The sequence below is a fragment of the Clarias gariepinus genome, chromosome 10 (assembly GCF_024256425.1).
Source record: "Clarias gariepinus isolate MV-2021 ecotype Netherlands chromosome 10, CGAR_prim_01v2, whole genome shotgun sequence".
Classification (NCBI taxonomy): domain Eukaryota; kingdom Metazoa; phylum Chordata; class Actinopteri; order Siluriformes; family Clariidae; genus Clarias; species Clarias gariepinus.
The window spans coordinates 31,712,572-31,735,270 of NC_071109.1; the positions used below are offsets into that span (position 1 = coordinate 31,712,572).

At 39.3% G+C, this 22,699-nt stretch overlaps 1 protein-coding gene across 1 annotated transcript; it reads right to left on the reverse strand.

The window, feature by feature from the left end:
• Window positions 1-779: 779 nt before the first annotated feature.
• Window positions 780-21,406, reverse strand: mmp15a (matrix metallopeptidase 15a). The gene is made up of 10 exons (XM_053505529.1): window positions 20,879-21,406; window positions 17,550-17,698; window positions 16,742-16,864; window positions 15,501-15,805; window positions 15,207-15,368; window positions 13,790-14,163; window positions 12,998-13,136; window positions 8,396-8,543; window positions 5,759-5,874; window positions 780-5,315 (listed from the first exon to the last, which is right to left on the reverse strand). The coding sequence occupies exons 1-10, from the start codon at window positions 20,981-20,983 to the stop codon at window positions 4,882-4,884; spliced, it is 2,055 nt and encodes a 684-aa protein (XP_053361504.1). The 5' UTR covers window positions 20,984-21,406; the 3' UTR covers window positions 780-4,881.
• Between the last annotated feature and the right edge of the window lie 1,293 nt (window positions 21,407-22,699).

Consider the following 22,699-nt stretch of genomic DNA (forward strand, 5'->3'; position numbering starts at 1 on the left):
GTGTTGTGTTGATTCTTTGACGTTTGAACATGAGCAGTTGAACTGGGTAGTGAAGCGGGTATTATCACCATCTTGGTGTGTATCTGCGTCAGTGTTCCTTTGGCCGGATTGTGCGAGTTGAGCAGCTGAAAGGCAGGAGATCCTATAATGAGATAATGAAAGGATTAGCTTGGCCTGAGAAGGCCCACATCACTGGACTGAAATTCCTCATATGCACAGATCCTGGACCAGCTGCTCATTGCCAAATCCTGATTTTACCCATGCATAGAAGCGTGTGTGACATGGTGCGATAGGGACTTTGAATGTGATTGGATGAGGACGAGGAGAAACAAGATCTGATCCAATAGAGAAAGGCTGCCAGAGATGGGGGTCTGGTTGTCGTCCACTTATTAAACGAGGAGTTTAAGTCACTATATATATATTGCCAGTGTAGCAGGCTGTTGTTAATCCCAGATAATTTTGCTGACTAGGTCAGTAATAAGTAGGCTTCTTTGACAGTGTAAGTAGTAGTGGAAAATTCTTCTTAAAACTATCTGCGCAGACACTTCTGCATCTCCAGTATTTATGCATCCTAGTCATCCATTTATTTATCAAGCCTTCCATGCATATATATCTGTATTTGCATCCAGACATGCAATAATTAGATGGTCAAAAGTATGCAGACACCCCAAAAATGCTTCTTCTAGACCTCATGGATGTGAAACAGAGTAAACTTTTACTAAACTGTGCAGTTTATAATGTGTGAATGCATTTTGAATAAATACACACAAACAGCCTGATATGATAGTTTTTTTTGTTTTTTGTGAAACCTTTTTTTATTGTGAGCAAGCTTATAATAATTGTCATCTTATAATATGCTACCTGTGTTGGGGGAGAAAAGCAATACATGCCCTGCATGATCTACTCAGTTCATTGATAATATAAAAAAAAAGTATAAAACTTAAATCAACCAACAAATTACAAGAAACGGATCAAAACTAAAACATTCGACATTCATGAAGATACACAGTACAAAAATGACACAGGTTTAAAACAATCGTTCAAGACACTAATTGAGAGCGTAAGAAAGAGAGAGAGAAGGAGAGGGTGGGAAGAGAGGGCAAGAAAGGGATCAGATTTCTTTTTTTTTTTTTTTTTTGCTTGCTGAAGTCGCACAGTAAAAACAAAGAGCTTGATGGAGAGCCGTAATCGCAGCAGTAGTTAATGGACATGAAGCCAAGATTCTCATAAACAGACTCTGGGGAGAGGTCCAGAGAGGGAACCTGTGGTTAAAATCTGGCTCAGAAAATGACACAAACCCACAGGAAGACTGACTTCATTTTTTTCCCCCACGAATGATATATAGCGCGAATACAGAGTGATACAAAAGTTTTAATGTAGGTCAAAGTGAAAGTAGGACTGTGCATGCTTCAGTGACATTTCTGCCTCCTTTTCCCTTTTGCAAAGCCAAATTTTTTAAGAAGAAGAGAAGGAAATGCTGTATGGATATAGAAACCCCCTTCCCCCATCCTCTCATTCCCTCTCTCACTCTCTTTCCCTTTGTCTCTCACCCTCAAAAATCCCTAAATCAGCACCATGTGTGTAACACAAGCCAGGCTCGGCCCCGTCAGCACAGACAGTAAACCCTGCAAGTATGTGCAAAGCAATTTATTAAACCAGACTCCTTTAACTCCTTTATGCTCTCCATGATGCTTTTACAAACACAAACAGTTGGATGGTTTTTTTTTTCTTCTTCTGCTTTTTCCTAGACCATCTAACTGAAGAAAGCGAGAGAGTTTTTCCTGACGAACACACTCGTACGTTCCCAGACATTTGTAAAGATCGGGTTCGTTAGGGAGAGAAGGAGAGAATGTGCTTTATGCACAGACGTTTACACAAGAACACACACACACACACACACACACACAAAAAGAAACCACGACGTAAAGCCACCACAGAACAAATCATATAATCATTTTTTAAATGACGTGAAAGTGCAAATCCTCTGTTGAGAGCAGAGTCCTAAATGGGAAGAGCACCACAGTTGTGTAAAGGCAAAACAAAAAGTGTCTCGCTGTGGAGAAACTATTTTACTACATCCATATACGGTCATGTCTTCACCATGTTTACGAGAAGATTCCACTTAAACTGCACATTTTTTCGTTATTCACATGTTCGTTAGGCAACCCTGTGGTTTCTTAATACGGCGGAACCCACGGAAGTGAAATTAGCAGCTAATGCTAAATGTGTTTTCAATGCAAAGTGTGTTTTTTCTCAGGAATTCGCCAACACGTCTGAGGAACAAGTTTAGAGTCCAGACACTTTCCTAACATTCGTGTCTTGTCTCCATTATCACGACACTTTCTGGGCAGTTACGTCTTATTTCCACCCGTTGTAACATCTGATAGCAACGGATGCTAAGACTTATTACACTTTAATTGTACTCTTTACCAACACATCTGAGGAAAATGGCTATAGTTTGTACACTCGTGTCTCATTCCCACCGTTATCATTTCTGATGCTAATGGTTTAATTGTAATCTGTGTAGAATTTTTCCATTATTACGATGCCTTTTTATTGTGTGATATCAACTGATGCTAAAGTGTTATTACAGTTTAAGATATGGAGTCTTTTCCTAGTAATTTATCAGCACCTTTCAGGGAAATGTTCTTACTACCAACATCTGTGTCTCATTTCCACCTTCACCGCGTCTTTATCTGTTAGCAGCGGATGCTAAGTGTTATCACAGTTTAAATTTTAGTCTGAACAGCCTTTTCTTGACACGTCTAAAGTAAATCTTCCCAACAGCTACCTGGCGTGTCTTGTTTCCACTGTCACAATAGTTTCTGGATGGTTATATATTGTTTCCATACTCTCTCTGCCTTTGTATTACCTGATAGAAGCTGATGCTACAGTAAGTTTTATTTTTACAGTTTAATTTTAGTCTGTGGGGTCGGATATTTACACTGGGGCCTTGCTCCCATCCTCGCTTTAGAGCAACACGTATAGTCTAATACCTTCTAATGCTAAGTCTTATTACAGTTTCATTTTAATCCGAGGAGCTTTTTTACCAACTCATCTGGCGAAAATACTCTATATGCTCCTGGCTATGTTCAAGTTGGTGGTATTAAAAAGTTTCAAGACTAGTTTTGTAACACGCCAACAGATGGCAATACCAAGTTGCACATAGGAACCCTGTTGGAAGCTGTCCAACTAGTGCTATTCTGACCACGTCTGTGGCCATGTCTGCTATTTCCGCATGGACAGCAAAACAAAGAGCAAACATGTAATTCTGCGTACGACTGGGCGAATCTGCCACAAAGACGTTCGATAGAATTCGGTTTATGGCAAGTTTCCAGCGACGCTTCAATACGTCGTTCAAGGTGTTTTAAGTGGCACGCATGCTTCAAAAGCGAAAGAACATCACTGGAAGACTACAAGGTATCACAAAAACCTTCAACAAGCTTAATCTCCAAAAATGTCGAAACCGTTCGGCAACTCGTTCATGATGATCGTCAAAGAACAATCCACAACGTCGTACGGAACAATCAATCCAGGCAATCCTCATGTGTGATTTGAACATGCGCTGCGTTGCTGTCAAGTTTGTCCCCAGGCTGCTGACCCAGCAGCAGAAGAAACATTGTTTCGAAATCTGCCAAGAACTCCGTCAGTATGCCGTCAGATGACCCATCCTCCATGTCGTGGATCATTACCGGTAAAGAAACTTGGGTGTAGGGGTACGACCCTGAGTAGAAGCCACAGTCTTCACAGTGGAAGAGCCCATCATCTCCACGACTGAAAAAGGCGAGGCAGGTTCAAATGCATGCGCATCATCTTTTTTAACACTTGTGGCATTGTGCATTGAGAATTCATCCTCAGTGTCCAGACCATCAATAGCAAAGTCTATTGCAAGGTTTTAAGGCATTGGAGGCAGGACGTACGGCAGAAGCGATTAGATCAGTGGTGTCTTAATGTCAAAACTTTGATACCTTTGATTTTCTCAATGCTTTTGTCTTATCTTCACTCTAGAGACACCTTTATATTGTCTGTGACAAGCTAAATTGTCCTCAATTAGGGGTGTCCCTATGTTCCCGTCGCTAAATGTTCCCCAGTTTTAGGGTCTTATGTTCGCAGGGTCCCTGAAAAAGATGCTTTTTAGCTTATTTGTCCGATTCTTTTTAGAAACCTCCAAAACCATGTGAAATGATAACCATTAGCTTGTTATGTTTAAAAATTTGACATTTGTTCCAATAAATTAAACTAGACAATATTCAGGACACATTCTATCTTAAAAAAGACCACATGTGCTCCAAACAGAAGAAGAGGGTTAATGTACAGTATGTTAACAGAAAAATGTACTAGGGAACATAAGGCCATGGGAACATACTGTAGGTACGCTGCCTTCAATCATTAGCTAGCTGTCATGGCAGCCATCTATGCTTCTCTCAACTATGTTATAACCACCTGGTTATGAAAATATGTTCCATAAGCTTCATTTGAAAACATTTAGAAGTCGTTAAATATGGACACAAATGTCTAAAGAGAATGATTTAAATAGAAAAAGGAATGTCTGTAAAAACAACACAAAACATAAGGAAGATGAGAAACATTAGCCTCAGAAGTAACTATCCTAGCAACGGCTCCATGTGACTGAAATGACCCTTTATTACACTTAGCTTTAACTGCTAACAGATGATCCATGGGTTCACCGCCAACACTGTGTCACGAATGTAAACTCTAAGAAGGAAGATCATCTTCCAAATTCATGAGCATAAAAAAAAAAAATGGTCAGTTCATGTGGGTTCTTCTTGTTAACATGCGGAAAGAGGACACCAAACAGCGAGTGTGTGTGTGTGTGTGTGTGTGTGTGTGAAAGTGTTTATGTGTGTGCTCTTGTGTGCATCACACCCACTCCTGCAGCGAACGTCTACAGTGAACCAGCACTTTGGGAGTCTCCTTTTTCTGCAGTGTGTTGATGATGATGTAAATCACTCCCAGAATGCACAGCACCAGGATCAGAGGCACCATCACCAGGACGAGGGTCATGACGTAGTCGTTAGTCTCCTTCACTTGCACCACTACTTTTTCATCTTCATCGTCATTATCATCGTTATTGACATCGTTGTCTTTGTAGTCGTCACTGTTGTCATCTTGGTTGTTTCCTCCTGTTTCTGGCCACTTGGGGTCTGGTTTGATATCTGTATCCAAGCCTGGATCGAAGTGAACGTGACATCCCATGAAATCGTTCAGGATGGATTTCGGGTATCCTGCATCGACCTTCATGCGCTTGTTGTCGAATCGCCAATATTTGGTCCCTTTGTAGAAGTACGTGTAGGCTGGGAGGAAAAAAGACAGGCACGCGTTTAATCAAACATTCTACGTGCATGAACTTGAAGTAAGATAAACACTTACTAACAGTGGCAGCTCAGTGGGTAAAAGGAATGTTTTGGAGTGAAAAGAAAAAAACTAATTTACAGCACTTGGATTGGATTCTGCCTGACTAAGGCGTTTTGTATTTAAAAAAAAAAAAAAAACATCTGCTAAACGAATGAATAAACCCAAAACGTAAAACCAAAATGTAGTTTCACTCCTATACATCTGTTGCTTTAACGAGGATGCCGGTGCCTGTGTGCGATGACGCAAGAAGGCAGGAGCGGAGATGGAGCTTTAGGGAATTGTTGCCCTACTTTTTCAGTCAAATTTTCCTTCTCTGAGCTCGGAATTGCATTTAAAGCAGGCACATTCGTGATGGGCATGCTTTTTAACCCCTTCAACTCACCTCCATCGTCACTCAGGAAGGCCCCTTTGGGAGACGAAGGGATGGAGTCCCAAACACTTATGGGTCGTGGGTAATCTTTATCCACAGCCCGAGACTCCTCGCTGAAACGCCAGTATCTATAAAAGAGGGAGAAGAAGGTGGATTTTATGTTAAAATGAAACACTGCGTAAACATACAGTGTGCGCTCTTTAGGCCTATTTACTTTATTTCCAAAGTATTTTACAATCACATTTATGGCATCTGGTGCACTCACTTATTCAGAACAACTTACGTTTATTTCAAAAATTCTAGAAATCACACATTTTGAAGGCAAACACAAGTCAAGTGGCTTCTATCGTCATTTCATCCACAGACAGCAGATAAAATACAGAGAGATTCTCCGTAACTAAAAGGAACATTCAAGTCAAACCCGGGCTTTTAATTGTGCAGAGTAAAAAAAAAAGTGCTTGAATACCATCAAATTAGAAAGTACTCCGATATCTATAACACTGGCCTCCCAGAAAATTGTCTAACAGTCCACACATGTGGAAACAGAGATCAGAACTGTACAAGAGATGTGGCAATAACTCCCAGCCAAGATCCTGTAATGTGCAAGCAGTGTTGATGAATGATTGTGTGCACAATTCCCACAAACAGATGCGTCTCTTCTGCAAGTTGGTGACAACTTATCCATCGATTTCTAAGAATCAGGAACTGGGTGATCACAGGAACGGCTGTAGTGGGCTCCGAGCCACATCGGCCAGGATCGTCATTCACGGTGCCTTCTAATATTCACCATTCAGAGGTTTTACTGCGGCTAAGAGTCTCATCACCGTACTGTGCCTCTGAAGTCTCAATCTGTTTTACGCCTTCCTTAACCATAAAATTCCTCATGAGTCCCAGTTTGACTTAAACGAACCTTGTAGACAGCACAGGATTTCATAAAAGTGCATGTGTGCAAATGGGGCGAAACAGTAGAGTTACGACTAAAAACATTAACTTTATGTGAATAAAGTTAAATTAAATATAATATGCCTTTGAGCAGCATTAACGCTGGTGGTCAATGGGGTACAGCACTTGCACACTGTTGCACAGAAACACTTCCATTTAACACGCATTTCAGTGCACTGCATGATATACACATCCTACACCCATAAAACAGAAGCACATGCATCCAGCTGTGTTTCCTGCTTAATGCACACTCCAGATGCATGCACACTTTCTCTGTGCTCTGAAGGCCATGATGTGTCCAATATTAACACGCAACATACTGAATATTCTAATATACACAAATCAATATGTACACTACCAGTTAAAAGTTTGGACATACTTCCTAATTACATAATCTTTCCTGATTTTAACATTTTTACTTCTTTCTACATTGACATCGTTTTGGTCTTGCTTTCCTGGGAAGATCTTCGTGAGAGACTTCACGAGTTTCATCATGGTGCTTGATAGGTTTTGCAAAAACTGTACACTTTATTATACTGATTTTGCCACACACTGTCTGTAGTTGTTGTTGTTGTTACTTAATTATCTATGCCATATGTGTTATTTCATTGTTTTGAAAAAATGCATTATCGTTCTAGAATGTGGAAAATAATAACTCCAGATTTGTGTCCAAACTTTTGACCGGTACTGTACATCACATATAGAAACAGCCATATGTACAGTATGAGGAATGGTTTAATGTAAAGGTGAGGCTTTATGTAATTTCCTGGGGTAATTCTGTTTATCTGATGCACCTATACTTATTCTTCCACAACAGAAAAGCATTTACCCCATCAGTGGAGATCGCAAGGGGTGGCATACCTGTGCTCACACATATATCATAGTGATGCAAACCAATTATGGGCGTCTGTGATTTTATCCAGGTGGAGTGGCACGGATAGTGTTAATGGTACATTCTGCCCCCAGGTCTCTAAGAAAGAAAGCATGAGATAGCTTTTGTACCTCCCTAGTTGGTAGCGGTCAGTTTATAGGGAGGGGCTTTACGAAGGTCAGGGAAGTCACTACTACAAAATTAGCGGAAAATTTTTTTTGGGAAAAAAAAAATGTAATTCTGTCACACTGACCCCATTCAAAAAATTTTATAACAATACATAAATAATAAATAATAATAATAAAACAATCAGAAATGCATACTAAAAAACGTAAAAGGCTATTTTACCCACAACTTTAATGAAGGCAACAGTTCTGTACTGTTGCTCTTTTATTGAAATAACAATCTATATGGTTACAGAAAATAAAGGAAACAAGACTTTAACTAACTTTCCTTTCCTTACACCATTTGGATACTGTCACTCGCGCTCTCATTGTGTATACCACTTTATCCTCTATTGTATATGGTTGCGGGGGCCTAGAGCCTATCACAGGAGACTTAGGGTACAATGCGGGATACACCCTGGACTAATCTGCATGTTTTTGGGCTGTGGGAGGAAACCGGAGTACCCGGCGGAAACCCACCAAGCACGGGGAGAACATGCACACAGAGGCGGGAATCGAACCTGGCAGCGTTTCAAACCCAGACCCTAGAGGTGCAAGGTGACAGTGTTAACCACTAAACCACTGTGGTTTACGTCTTACTACAGCTCTGCGTAAGAAGCTATTGTATATCTCATTTGTTCTATATGTTTGGACCAACTCAATTTTCATTACCTGTCTCCTCTGAAAAAGTAGGTGTAACCAGTTGGCTCCCACCACACAGCTGTGTCAACTCGATCTGGCATCCCGTGACCATAATGCATCAGTTCCTGAGGATATCCAGGCAGCACGTCAGCCTCTCTGAATAGCCAGTATTTAGTACCTAGAGGAAGAAAGAAGCAAAGCGATATAAACACTTTCTCAGAACTGTTTACTGGATTTAAAAAAATATAGCTTTTTTTGATGCTGGAATTTCCCAGTGGTGCACCAAAAGGCATCTGGTGACCCTGAGTTCAAATCGTGACAAACACGCAACCATTGTTTGGACATTTTCTCAGTTACAGTGACACTAGTAAACTGTGGGCATCTAAAAGCTCATGTATGCAGAACAGGGCAGATAGCACTTGTAGGAGCGTTTCACTTCCCGGTGATATAACAAGATCGGGGTGACTGGCTTCACATTTCTCGAGGGAAGCATGTGTTAGCCTCCATCATCCCCCGTTTGTTAGCTATATAAAGATGGGGTCGAGCTGACAGGTGGATGATCAAGCCAAAATAGTTTCTTACTGGTGTCAAAAAAAAAAGGACCTCCATCCTTTGCTACTATGACGACTACTACACACACTACTAACAGCATGGGAGTGGTTACTCACGGGTCGGCACATACCTCAGTTTTGAGAACACGGTTCAGTCAGTTCATGAGACAGTGAAGTGAAAAAAAATGTAATTTGTTTCTTTTTTTTTTAAGAATTTAAGTCAATAACATATAAACCTGTACACATTTGCAAACTGGTCATAATTTCAAGATAACTAGGTGTACCAAGTTTTGCAAGATAGTAAACATCTATACATCCATCTATTATCTATCAATCAATCAACATTTATTTATATAGCACTTTACAGCAACCTAAGTTGAACCAAAGTGCTTCACAGCAGTAAAAATGACAATAAAATAGCAATAAAAATAGAAAAAAATACAGGAACAAAAAAACATATAATTATAAATAAATAAATGAACAATATAAATGAAAATTATAATAACAGTAATAATAATAACAATAATAATAAAAAAATAAAACAAAATTATAAAATTATAAAAAGCATACAATTATAAAATATTAAAAGTAGTTCTAAATAAGTGGTATTTTAGTTGTGCTTTAAACAAAGGGGGGTCCGTAATTTTGCGTAACTCAGTTGCAGACGATGTAAACAAGCTTGAGTGATTCCCACATAAAGTGCGTTGCAGTAGTCTAGCCGCGAACTAATAAAAGCATGAAAAAAAGCTCCAGGTCGCTCCGATTTAGAAAGGGTTTGACAGCATAGGTGAGATTCAAACCCCCAACCCTGGAGGGGCGAGGTGAGACCATGCAACAGTACAGTATTAACCACTGTGGACTTAATTCCTTCACTTCACTTCTTTTTCAACAGGGTAAACTGGGAGCATGACTTTTGTGAAATATCACTCCAACTGAGACATTAAATCAGGTTTTTCTTTTTTAAATCGGATTTAAAGTAAAGAAAAACCTCTTACCTTTAAATGATTTATACTGTATACAGTATGTGGGTGTTGGCTTTAAATTAATCAACAACAGATTTTTGTTAAACTTAAAATACTGACTATACTGCAGTTCGCTGTTTGAGAAAGAAAATACAGTACAGTACATCGCTCATCTGAGTTATCTGCCTATCATGTTGGTAACAAAAAACGAAACACAGCAGGGTGTCCAGTTTCAAATGCACAGAACTTGAAAATGACATCATTCTGACCACTCAGAATGTAATCCTGGATTATATCTATATAAATAAAAGAAAGATTTAGTCTCAACATTGGTCACAACTTCCTCTTCCAATGATCTATCTTTATATTTCATACATTGGATGACCAGAAACCAGTCTAAAAAAAAAATATGTCTGTATGTCTGTATGTCTGTCCAGCTAGAATTTGTCACAGCATCACGCAACTGGCTGGACAGAATTTAATGAAACTACCAGTCCTCAGGATTTTGCCTAAAGTTAGACATGCACCATAACTGAAATCCAAATGTTGAGAATAAGGGAAGTTTTGTGCCAGATTATACATTTTGACAGCATACTGCGCATGCATCAGACTGTAGGCGCGTCTTAAATCAACCGCTGGACAGAATTTAATGAAACTTTCGCAGCACTTTTGAGAGATTTGCCTGTAGTTTAACCTGCACCATAAAACGAAACCAAATGATAATCGACTTTAAAAAAAAAAGAAAGATACTAATAAACTACTTGCTCAATGTAAACAAACACCTGGACCAATAGATATTAATTAGAAAACCTAAGCTAAACGAATATTTTTACTAGTAGTAGTTCATATTTTCACTTTCGCAGAAATAACAGCGCTGAAGTGGTATAAGTGGTATAACACTCTGGAGTCGTTTTAGGACAAAACTTCATCTTTATTTGATACTCAACCTTAGACAGACAGACATGTACATGGGCTTCAACCAGACATAATAATAATAATATCACTGATTGCATTAAAGCTGATCAAATTATTTTTAGCTTTAACCTTTAATCTTTCTACCATCTTTGTTCCCGCCAATGACGACAATACTAACGCTAGTATTAATTAAAATGTTATTCTAAAGCAAACCTGGCAACCCTGTCTAAAGACGCGAGAAAAAAAGAGGACAGAAGGAGTCATGATCTTTTCTACTTTTCCGATCTGACGGGACAGAGGCTGTATTATATTGCATGAAAGTCCACTTTCCCTCTCGAGTCGCTGCACACAAAGCTTTCTTTTAACTGAGCGATGGCTACCGGAGCTCTAATTAAGGTTAGTGTGTTCTGTTAGCAGCTGACACTCGAGCCACAGCGCTCGGCTCCTGCTCGGTCTCCACAAGCTGATCACCATGTGGTGGCTGATGCAACACACACAGGCCCGATATTCCTGCCAAAACCCCCTCCCCTCTGCCCGAACCTCCCTCACTGAGTGCTTTACCACTGACGTAGTTTGGCCTAAAGAGTGTGTTGGAGCACAGAGAGCAGATGTTTTCAAGAAAACAGGGAAGCTGTGAAATATTTAACATTGTGCACTTGTCGGAAATGATTGGTACCTCAGACCGAACAAGTTTGACAGAAGCGTCAGCATTGCTAACAAGAAGGTCCTCGTAGGGAGAAAGATAAAAACTGAATTTTACCCACAACAACACACATGTCGGAGGAGTTTCAGATGTGGGACAATGAGGAAAACAACAAGGCAAAAATGCAGTGTAAAGCTGGACACTAATGCTTTTTTTTGTTTAACAAGCAAAGACTCTACAGTCCCAACTCCCAATTGTTGGAATGTTCTTTTTTTTTTTTCTTCTATCCTCAAATGTCTAATAAAGGCCTGTGTATCATTTGCCAAAACAGATTGGGATTTAGGGCTATCCATGATTCAGTTTATCTTGAATAGAGCCCAAGTCCAAGGGGAAGAGAAGCAGAACCATAGTATTTTTGCACCAAGCATGTAAGTCTTTTGGCTGGGGTGCCACAGTGGACCATCCAATCTGCACAACAACTTGGCACAAGTTTTTACGCCGGATTCCCTTCCTGGTGCAACCCTTCAATTTTATCTGGGCCTGGGACCGTCACTGCACCCAGTGGCTGGGGTTTGGGCAATGGCTGGGAATCGAACCCAGGCGAGAAACCTACCACTGAGCCCCCAATTACCCCCCGCCCCTTTTTGTTGCACCAAGAATAAATAAATCTTTTAAAATCGTAGCAAAAAAAGTTGTACCCCCTTTTTACCACTTGTGGCTTTAGGTAGGATTGAATCTGTTTTTAATGAGGAAGTGACCACTCCTTGCCAGCTCTCTCTGCAGCCTCACTGATATGTTTTATTCCTGTCCTTCTTTATCAAATTTTGGACGAACATTGTGTCCTTGATAATGTCACTGTTGTGCACAATTTCTCCACAATGGCCTTCACTGTGTTACATTGTACATCGATTTCAAAAAAGCTTTGATACGCTTTTAACACTGTTGTTTTTTTTTTTGCCAGACACTGGCTTCAAGCAGGCGGATAAAACCAAGAAGATCAGAAGTTAAGGAAAGGTGAACAGTGTATGAAAGGTTTTGAATACGATTAGGTATTTCTTTATAATCACAGTCCTTATTAATATGAGAGATGTTCAATTCAAACCAGGACTTTTAATTGTCCAGAATAACATAATAATTTACAGAAGTAAAAACTCCCTCTATTTCTCTATATAATCCCATTCTGCACTAATGCACTTATCCCAGTGATTGACTAGTGCTTGGACATCATCAAGGTAGAAAGTTTTTGTTTGCTTCTCCATCGTATATATATTTGTTTTGTCTATTTACATTTTGGTCATTAAGGGTGGAAAAGATCTACCAAGAATTATATCAATTTTATTTTTTACATTAAAAAATACCTACAATTATAACAGAAATGTCTTAGGCAACCAGTTTGAAGTTGACCATCAGAAGTCAGCTGGACTTCTTTCTTGTTTCTTGTTAGATCTACCTGACTCAACTTCCTTGTAACAGAACTGTGTAGCGTGTAAATGCTGCAGCTGTGTGTTGGCACTCCATGAGTAGGATGAGTGTGTAATCTTTTTTCATCTACATCACTGACCTTTGAAGAACACAAATTTCCCATCATGGCGCTCGTATGCAGCGTCTATGTCTTCAGGTAGGCCGACCCAGAAGAAGGAAATGGGCATGGGGTAATTATCCAGAACCCGGTTCCGCCTGACTCTCCAGAACCACTGACCCTAAAAGAGAGAGAGAGAAAGAGAGAGAAAGAGAGAGAAAGAGAGAGTGTGTTAAAGTTCAGTTGAAAGCATCTGCACATCAAAAAAAAAGCACATGACTTAGGGATTAGGAAATCTATTTGTAGCTCTGAAAAGCAAAAACTATTCCTAGAATGGCCCACTCTGTTCCAGGATATACGGGAAATCAGCTTCAAACATGACATAGCAACCAAGCTTTTTTTTTTTTTTTTTGCATAAACATCACATGGGATATGACTTGATGGAATCTAAAATCACATGTCTTGTTTTGTGCTGTTTGTGGAGTTTGCACAAGTTTCCTTGTGTTTATCAAAGCTGAAGAGCTCCATTAAACCAAGATTGTTTTTGGCATTACATTCTCATAATTCGGTTTAAAAAACATCTTGTACTGGAAAAATAATGAAGTTAAAAAGGTTTACTTGTAGTTTGAGTATTCTTATCTGTTTTGGTGTGCCAATATTTCCAGCAGCAACCAACACCTGAATTAGTAGATCCTACTGACCACATTTGTTTTCTACCTTGTATGAATGCAGCTTAATTAATTCCCAGGCATCTGTACTGTTAAAGAACTATTAATAATTCCTAAAAAAAATTGAACAAATACAACATATGTTTTGGTGTGCCATGATCATTACCTTGAAGACAAACATCTCCCCCCTGAGCACCGCAATCGTGTTAAAGTCTCCATCGCAGATATCAGGAGCGTCCTGGTCTGAGCGGCGAGTGGGTCTGGGATCAGCCGGAGGAACCCATGGCTCGGTGGCTCTCTCAGGAGGTCTGGTGGCTCTTTCAGGAGGTCTGGTGGCTCTCTCAGGAGGTCTGGTGGGTTTCTCTGGACGTCTGGTGGGTTTCGCTGGAAGTCTGGTGGGCTTCGCTGGATGTCTAGTTGTTCTTAAAGGCTCCGTAGTGGTCGAAGTGGGTTCTGGTTCTGGTTCTGGTTCGGTTGTGGTCGTATGTGATGGAGTTGTAGTGGTGATTAAAGGCTCAGTGGGTGCAATCACAGGGGGGCCTGTTAACACATGTAAATATTCAGCTGTAATTTCCTCCTCTTGTCCAGAGAAACTAAGTGGTGTCATGTTTTTTTTTTCCACGGAGGAGCAGTTGTGGCAGAAAGCCCGGCTCTCACAGTCTCGGTATTACAGTGCATCCGGATGAGCCACGATGGAGAAAACACTCACACTGATTCACAGTGCGTACTGTAACTCAGTCATGTGACCGTGCCACTTTCAGTTCAATGCTGATGTTGCACTTATATGGTATAAAATAAATAAATATAGAGCAAAGACACATCTTGTGGCAGGAATGTCTAATAAAGTCTAAAATCCTATTATTATTATTATTCCTAGCATTAATTTTTTCTCATTCTTTAAGAAGAATGTCCCAGAGCTCCCAAAAGTGTGTCTGTTACCGCCCTAGCAGAAATACCCATCAGATAATGCAATCCCTTTTTTTTATCAGTCCTCCTCCAACTGCGCTGTTTAAGTGTCTAAGCAAATAAGATGCAGCTGAGCCACGCCCCTCGCGGGAATGACCGAGCCATGCAACAAATGGGGGAGGCGATCTTCTTATATGAGGTCATATTAGAGGAAAAATCTAATCGGCTTGATTAAATGTTAATAAAAAGATGTTTTGTTTTTATTATGTTTTTGTTTGTAAACACACCATGGAGACCTACCTTTGTTTGTAAACACAACATGGAGACCCACCTGAACATCTAAGCCTGACTAAAAAGTGAATTTTCGATAATACTTCACCTTTAAAGTCACAAATTACAAATATTTATACAATAAAATACCATTTTTATCCATTTTTAGACAACATACTGTACCTTTTCATGGGGAGGTAAGTTATATATCAATATATCTGGGATTTGAATGTTTATGGGATTAAAGTAAAGTTTAAACATACTTCAGAAAGTCAAGGACAATAAATATACACACTGTTTAAATGGATGTCACAAAATGCTTTTAGGTTTGAAGATAATGTTTTAATCTATTACACCACCATCCTACATTAACAATCCTGAAATCTTTACATTATCACATTTCTCACCGTAGATCTGCTGAATGCCACTGATGTCGTCCTTGCCTAGAGAGAAGGTCTCCGTGTCCATCCACTGGTAAAACGGAGCCATGATGGCTGAGGCGTCTTGGGAGTGCTCGAGACCCAGCGCGTGCCCCAGCTCATGAACCGCAACCAGGAAGAGATCAATGCCTGGAGACATGACCACATTGGGATCAATGAATACATCTTATTAAAACAATCAACGTTTACGAAGGAATATGGCTTTAACATGTTAAAGTATTATTAGTATTTTGAAAACAAGCTTCTGAGATTCATTGACACCTGCTCCTTCTCGCTGGTTGAGCGTCCACGGTTCATCCATGTCAAAGTGAGTGTCTCCTCCTATGCCTGGACCGGGGAAGAATGCGTGAGCCAGAGAGCCTCCTTCACCATCAAAAAGGGAGGTGTCTCCATGATACCCAGAGGCAAACAGCAGAATAATATCCGGCCCCTCGCTGCCGTTTTTGATGTCATGGTAAGGAATGTGCTCGAAGCGTAACGGGGTTACTTTCTCCCAAACTCTAAAGGCCTTGTGGATGGCCTCGTTTGACTGCTGCTGACTGAGGCTGGATGGGAAGTTCTGAACGCTGGAAAAAAAATAGGCAACATAATGTCAACCTACCGTATCTAAAAAAAACATATTGAACAAAATAAATGCGCCATTCAAAGTAAACTGGTTGAACAAAATAAATGCGCCATTCAAAGTAAACTGGTTTTCTATGAATGTAAGATTTTAAAACAAAGCCACATTTACAACATGAGCAGTTTCAGAGGAATGTATTCCATTTGTTAGGCCACACAGGGACCTATAAATCATTCAAGCATAAAAACATTTAACTTATGTTATGAACCAGTGAGAAACAGGTGCAGAAGATGACAGATGATCAGGGTGGTGATCAGTATACAGTGACACCTCAGATTGCGAGTAACGCGGTTTGTGAGTGTTTCGCAAGACGGGCAAAGATTTTTAACTAATTTTGACTTGGAAAACGAACAAGTCTTGGTTTACGAGTACCGAGTATCATGTATCACGCGTGCGCTTCTTGTTTTGACCCGAGCGTCACGTGATCACAACTGAGCCAACGGTTTCTCTCTCTCTTGTGGAATTGTGGGTAATCGTCTCCCCTGCTGGGTCTTAGTGCTCGTCTCTTACTGGTATAATCAACATCCGTGCACGTGTGTACTGTTTACTATAACACTGTGACCACGTGTGTGTGGAAAACATATTTTATTTTGTGTTTGAAGTGCCTGTGTACAGCGCGCGTGTACTGTTTCTTATACTCTCTCTCTCTCTTGCCTTTAGTGTGTGTGTGTGTGTGTGTGTGTGTGTAAAGCACCCCCTCTCTGCTTCACACTACACACACACTAAAGGCGAGAGAGAGAGAGAGAGAGAGTGTGTGTGTGAACCGGCATGGTGTCAAATTACGTGCGCTCACACATACACACAAATAACAACAGGCTGAGGCGCTGAAAGTAAGACACTGTACTGTACTGTAATTATTTAACGTATTTGACTAACTCACCTGTAGGTCAGCTTGACTTTGTCCCACCGGTGACCCGTCAGAGCGAAGCGTTTCCGCCTGACGCCCCCTGCAACGTGCACCTCGAAACGATCAGGAAGACCACATCGCGGGCGCCTCATAGCTCTGAACACAAAGGGGTTCAAGATGCTCATTTACCAAAACACCATCAAGTTCACACTATAAACATGAAACCAGAGTTCTTTCCTTTGCAGGGAGACTTTAAACACAATTAAAGACTACACTCTAGATTTATTTAAACAAGAACATCCATAGAGTACAATTTCCATAGAAACAAAAAGTCAAATATTTTGTCAGCACAACATCATAGCAAGCATCACAGTCTCGTTTTTGTCAACTTTAAAATATCTGAAGCTCTCTCAGAAGCAGATGTTTCATGTCATTACATGATTGATTCACTGCATGGTTTCACTTCCCCTTTCCCTTAGTTCTAATGAGAACACTTTTAGAAATCCTATGATTCACATGGGATATGACAAAAATATTGCCTGGAACAGTACTTATTATATATCACATGGATTAAAATATTTACGTATAAAGTTTATACAAGAAACTCAGCCTCACTTTAACCGTGTTCTCATTATTAAAGAATAGTGTTACATTTAAAAAGCATAATACATACATCCAACTGTATTTTTATTTTATATTAAGAAATACACATTACATACTTCTATCGTGAACAGTAGGATTGATTATAATTTAATTCGTGAGCAGATAGGAGCTGGTTTGGGTAAAAAAAAAATTGCACGCCTCAACGTTTAAGGCTCTGTACAAGGACCTAAGGCCATACTTCAGAGTGACGGGGTCCACTTGGCCTGTGACGTCCAGGCCGTAGAAGCGCTGCATCTCCTTTATGGCAGTGGACAGAATCTGCGCCGACTGCATGGTGGACATCTGCCTGCTGGCCTGGGACAGGTAACCATAAGTCCTCAGCCATGTCTGATGACAAGAGAAAAACAGACAAACATCATTTTAAAAAATAAATTTACTTTTAGCATTAATGTTGACATTTTGTTTTTCACTAACTGAGAGAGACACACAGACCATGTCAGTGGTTAAGGCATTGGACTGTGGTTCGGAAGGTCCCAGGTTCAAATCCCTCTACCACCAAGAGGTCCTTAACCATCAACTGCTCAGATATATATAATGATATAAAATGTAAGTCGCTCTGGATGAGGCTAAATGTTAAGGTGCAAATCGACAGTGACAATCCCTAAGCCACTGTGCCATCTTGTTTATGTACAAAACAACACACAGCTGATCTGGTGTGTTCTCACTGAAGAACTAGATCATTACATCATAGCTCCAGCACAAACTAAACATGCAAATGCTGGACCCAAAAAATATCCTGGCTGGTTGACTTGAGGTAAGTGGAAAATCATGTTAAGTTCCTTGAACTATGAAGATCCAGATCAGAAAGTTGGAAAAACATCTAACGCAACTTCTCTAGCTTGTTCACTCTCTTCAGCGTGTGTAGAAAAGCGGCAGAGCCATGAGTGAACGCAGATGGAGGCGAAATGCCTTTCTGGGCTGCACCGATAAACTCCTGAAATCACAGCACGACCTACAGAGCGGGGCTGGAAACTTTCCGACAACTCAACCCAAGGGAGCACACAAAGGAGAGAAAGCTGTCCGGGGAGGATCTGACTGATATACGGTCAAGTTCAACACCAACTCTTGTTTGTTTTAACTCAGGAACGTACTGTAGGGATATGCACTGCATTGGGATTTAAATGAAAAGTATAGAAGCCTGAGCACAGCTATCCATTACGGAAGACTTGTTTTTTCAAGCTCAAGAGCAGGCTGATGGGAACAAAAGGAAAATGGCTGGAGTGAAGTTAATTCAGCTGCACAGGGAGTGGAGTGATTATGAACTCCAATATAATATTCAAACCTTAATATGACGTATTGGCATAACACAATAACTAATATAGGAGTAAAATCGATAAGCAATAGATTATAGTTTTCTTTTTATGATGTGAATGCTTCACTTGTCTTTAAATACAAAAGCTGGTATTTACAGTACACTGCTGTATCAGCACTGCAACTGTTGTACTAATAAAGTTGTATTTTTATTTCTTTTTTCTCTTTTTTTTTAACTTCTTGGATGTAAATATGGTCGAATCAAAGCCTGAGCCACCAAACACCACTTCAAACCATTTATATTTAATCCATCTTCATTTATGATGGTTTGCACATGCGTGCAGATTTGTAAATTGGTGACACAACGGAAATAACTGACGTCAATAATCTGATATAGAGCATTACATAAATGCTCACATGGTGTCTTGATCTGATTAATTAGATATTGCTTGCTTTATTAGCGTGCATCTAAACATAGTTTCATTTTGAGGATAAACATTGTACAAACAAAGGACAAAACAAAGTCGAATCATGACACAAATCTCTAATCTGATTTAGGGCAATGTTTATATGAAGCATTGTTCTGATTAAGCGGATATTGTGTCATTAGTGTCTGCGTAAACACAAAGATGTTTGTAATGATCAATAGTCTATAAACCTGTACCAGATGGCTTTATTCTGATTTAAAACATCATAACAATATTTACATTGTGACCTAATCTAATTAACATGTTTGTTTTATTGTTTGTAAACACAGTTACATGACAACTCAAGTCTACAGTCCTCTTATCTGATTTAAGGCACAGTATCAATGTTAACATGGAGTCTTAATCTGAATAATCAGATATTGTTTGATTATTGTCCATGTAAACATAAAGATTTATTTTGTGATGATGAACAGCGTATAAACAATAAATAACTAAATTCCAAACAGATTTTTTTTTTCGAATTTTAGAAACCATAGGAATATTTACGTAGGGTGATAAACTAATTAATTAGATGGATGGATTGATCTGATTAATCTGACATATTGATTGGTTGAGACCTACAGTATATTGTCCTGATTAACTGTGCATAAACGCCAAATACCTACAGTACAGATAGCTTTATTTCTTAATTTCGACACCATTGCGATATTTGCATGGAGTCATAATTTGATTAATCAGAAATTGGTTGTTTTAATAAAGTCTGTATACACAGTTACATTTTGATTTGTGGAATAACTCAAATGTAGAGGACTAATCTGATTTAAAGCATGGGGTTTACATGACGTCCTAATTTGTTTAATCACATATTGATTGCTGTATTGATTTGATTTGTCTGTTGATTAATCAGACATTGGTTGTTTTATTAAAGTCTATATACAGAGTACGAATTTTGATTCATGGAATAACTCAAATCCAGAAATCAGATTTATGCATGAGGCTTACAGGTCTTTATCTGATTATTCACATATTGATTGCTTAAGAGTTACAAACACTAAAAAACTCCAATCCAAATATTTCCAATTTCGACATCAAAGCAATATTTACTCGTCGTTGACTCCTATACCACGTTAGCCTGTACACAGGATGTAGGGGGCCCGGAGTCTATCCCTCCCTATTTGGGAACGCCAATTACCCTAATCTGCATGTCTTTGGTCTGTGGGAAGAAAACGGAGTACCTGGAGGAAACCCCCCAAGTACGGGAGGAACATGCAATCTCCACGCACTCGGACCTGAGGTGGGAAATGAACCCTCGACCCTAGAGGTGCAAGACGGTATCGCCATCAGCAATATTTACATAATTTACAGGGGATCATAATCTGATCAATCAGACATTGGTTGTTTTATTAAAGTCTGTCTATATACAAAGTTCAATTTTGATTTATGGAATAACTCAAATCTAGAGGACTAATCTTACTTATGGCATGAAGTTTACATGGGGTCTTAATCTGATTAATCACATTCTCATTGCTTTTTTGATCTGACAAAACACATATTGATTGTTTTAGAGTTATATTGTCCTGATTAAAAGAATGAACTAAAATTTTGATGTTTTATTCCCAATTTGCGCACCATAGAAGTATATATATGGGGTCATAATCTGATTAATAAAATGTAAACAAAGATTTATGCTGTCACCATGTAGACAGTCATCTTAAGTGTCCCTCCACCTGGATTTGGATCAATCCCACAACGTCCTCGAACACATTCATATTTATGATCATTGAACAGAAAAAACAAACAATATTTATTATTATTATTATTATTGTACCTCGGCATTGAACTCATCCTCATCCGATGCACCACCGACTGCCTTCAACACCAACACAAGCACAGAAAAAACAACTGCAGGTGTGAAAACAGGTTTCCAACTCATCTCCGTGCGTACAGTATGTTCAGATCCCAGGGGAATGTGTATCCGCGGTTGGGGTTTGTTTCTCTTCCCCGAAAGTGCGCACTCTGTCCTTGGAGAATTAACGGCACCGGCGACTGTACCAGTTTCCCTGGGTTCAGATTTACTCGCGAACTTCACATTCCCATCTCAGATGTAATCATCAATCTATACAATCTGCACATTTATGTGACCTTTTCCCTAAAAAAAATACTTTTCGAGTCTCACTTCTAATTTCAGCTCACTCGCTTTTCACTCCTTAGAATAAAGTTTTATTATAGGCTACTGCAGATTGCCGACTTTCATTTCGCAAAACAAAAGAAAAAGTGCTACTTGTTGCCCGTCGCCGTGTCCTGTGCTGCTGCTGCTTCATGCCGGTAGAGTTCTGCAGAGAAAAGTTTCATGTTGCATGTGTGACTGTAACTGTGTAAAGGTTGCCAGATTACATCCTAACCCCGCCCAAAGTGTCCTTTTTTCTTCCTTCCTTTCTTTTTCTTTTTTTTTTTTGTATCGGGTAACCAATACAAAGGATACTATTGGTGTAGCTCTTTATTCACCCTATTCTAAAGGGACTAAATTTACACTGGGTAAATATTTTTCCCATTTAAATTTTTTTTATTTATTTATTATTATTATTATTTTTTTTTTTTTAGAGTTTTTAGAAATAGTCAAAAGGTTAAGCGTTTAACAGCTTAAATGTAATCAGTGATATTATTTCAGGTTGAAGCCCACGTACATGTCTGTCTGTCTGTCTGTCTTTCTGTACAGCAGAACTCTCTTTCTATATTATTAATACAAAGAAATCACATTCTGTAAGGTTGAGTATCTTCTGCCTTGTTTACACCAAGTTGTCTTTCTTTCATCGAAGAGAAATCAAAAAAGGAGATCAGGTAAAGTTTCTTTTTAAAATGACTCCAGGGTGTTAAAATTCACTTATACCACTTCAGTGCTGTTTTTCTCATTAATTATCATATCTAATGGTGCAGGTGTTTCTGTACATTGAGCAAACAGCCCATTAGTAGCTTATGTTAAAGTAGATTATTAAATAAGACAAAAACCTGTTCATAACATCGCTTTTACTCAACTTTTCGATTTCACTTATAGTGCAGGTTAAACTTCAGGCAAATATCTTACTGCAAAAGTTTCATTAAATTCTGTCCAGACAGTTTTGCGTGATGTAACACAATCTGGCAGGACAGACAGAGATACATTTTTCTAAGACTGGTTTCAGGTCCTCCAATGTATAAAACGGAAAGATCATCGAAAGAGTAACTTTTGACCAAGGCACAGACAAAACCCTTCTTTTATTTATATACTGTAGATTCTCTAATTTTATTTTTCTAGGATAGGTATGTCATGAAAAAAATTGTCCTCTTCTGAGAAAATTAATTACTTAATATTAATTTTGGCGGCATGGTGGCTTAGAAGATGATTGAGTGAAATTGCCCCCAGTGTGTGAATGTTGACCGAAAGTCCCTTCATAGTCGTAAAAATAAATGCAATGGATAATCATGTATGCCTTACATGCATCACTCCTACCTAACCTAACTTTTAAGAATGCAGTACTGCAAAGAGAGCAGTTACCTGCCAAAATACGCATTCAAAATCAGACACAGATGCATTTAAGCAAGAACCTAAAGTACTGTACAGTTGGTGTTGGGAAAGAACATCACACGGTTGTGATCAGGCTTTACTGTTAAC

Bases quoted from the DNA above. Each gene is read 5' to 3' on its own strand.
- mmp15a (XM_053505529.1), bottom strand. From the start codon at position 20,983: ATGAGTTGGAAACCTGTTTTCACACCTGCAGTTGTTTTTTCTGTGCTT. The intron at 5,875-8,395 runs GTAATGAAAATT...CCTCTTTTATAG, and splicing joins TACTTTTTCAGAGGAGACAG to ATACTGGCGTTTCAGCGAGG. The intron at 5,316-5,758 runs GTGAGTTGAAGG...TTTTCCTCCCAG, and splicing joins CTTCCTGAGTGACGATGGAG to CCTACACGTACTTCTACAAA.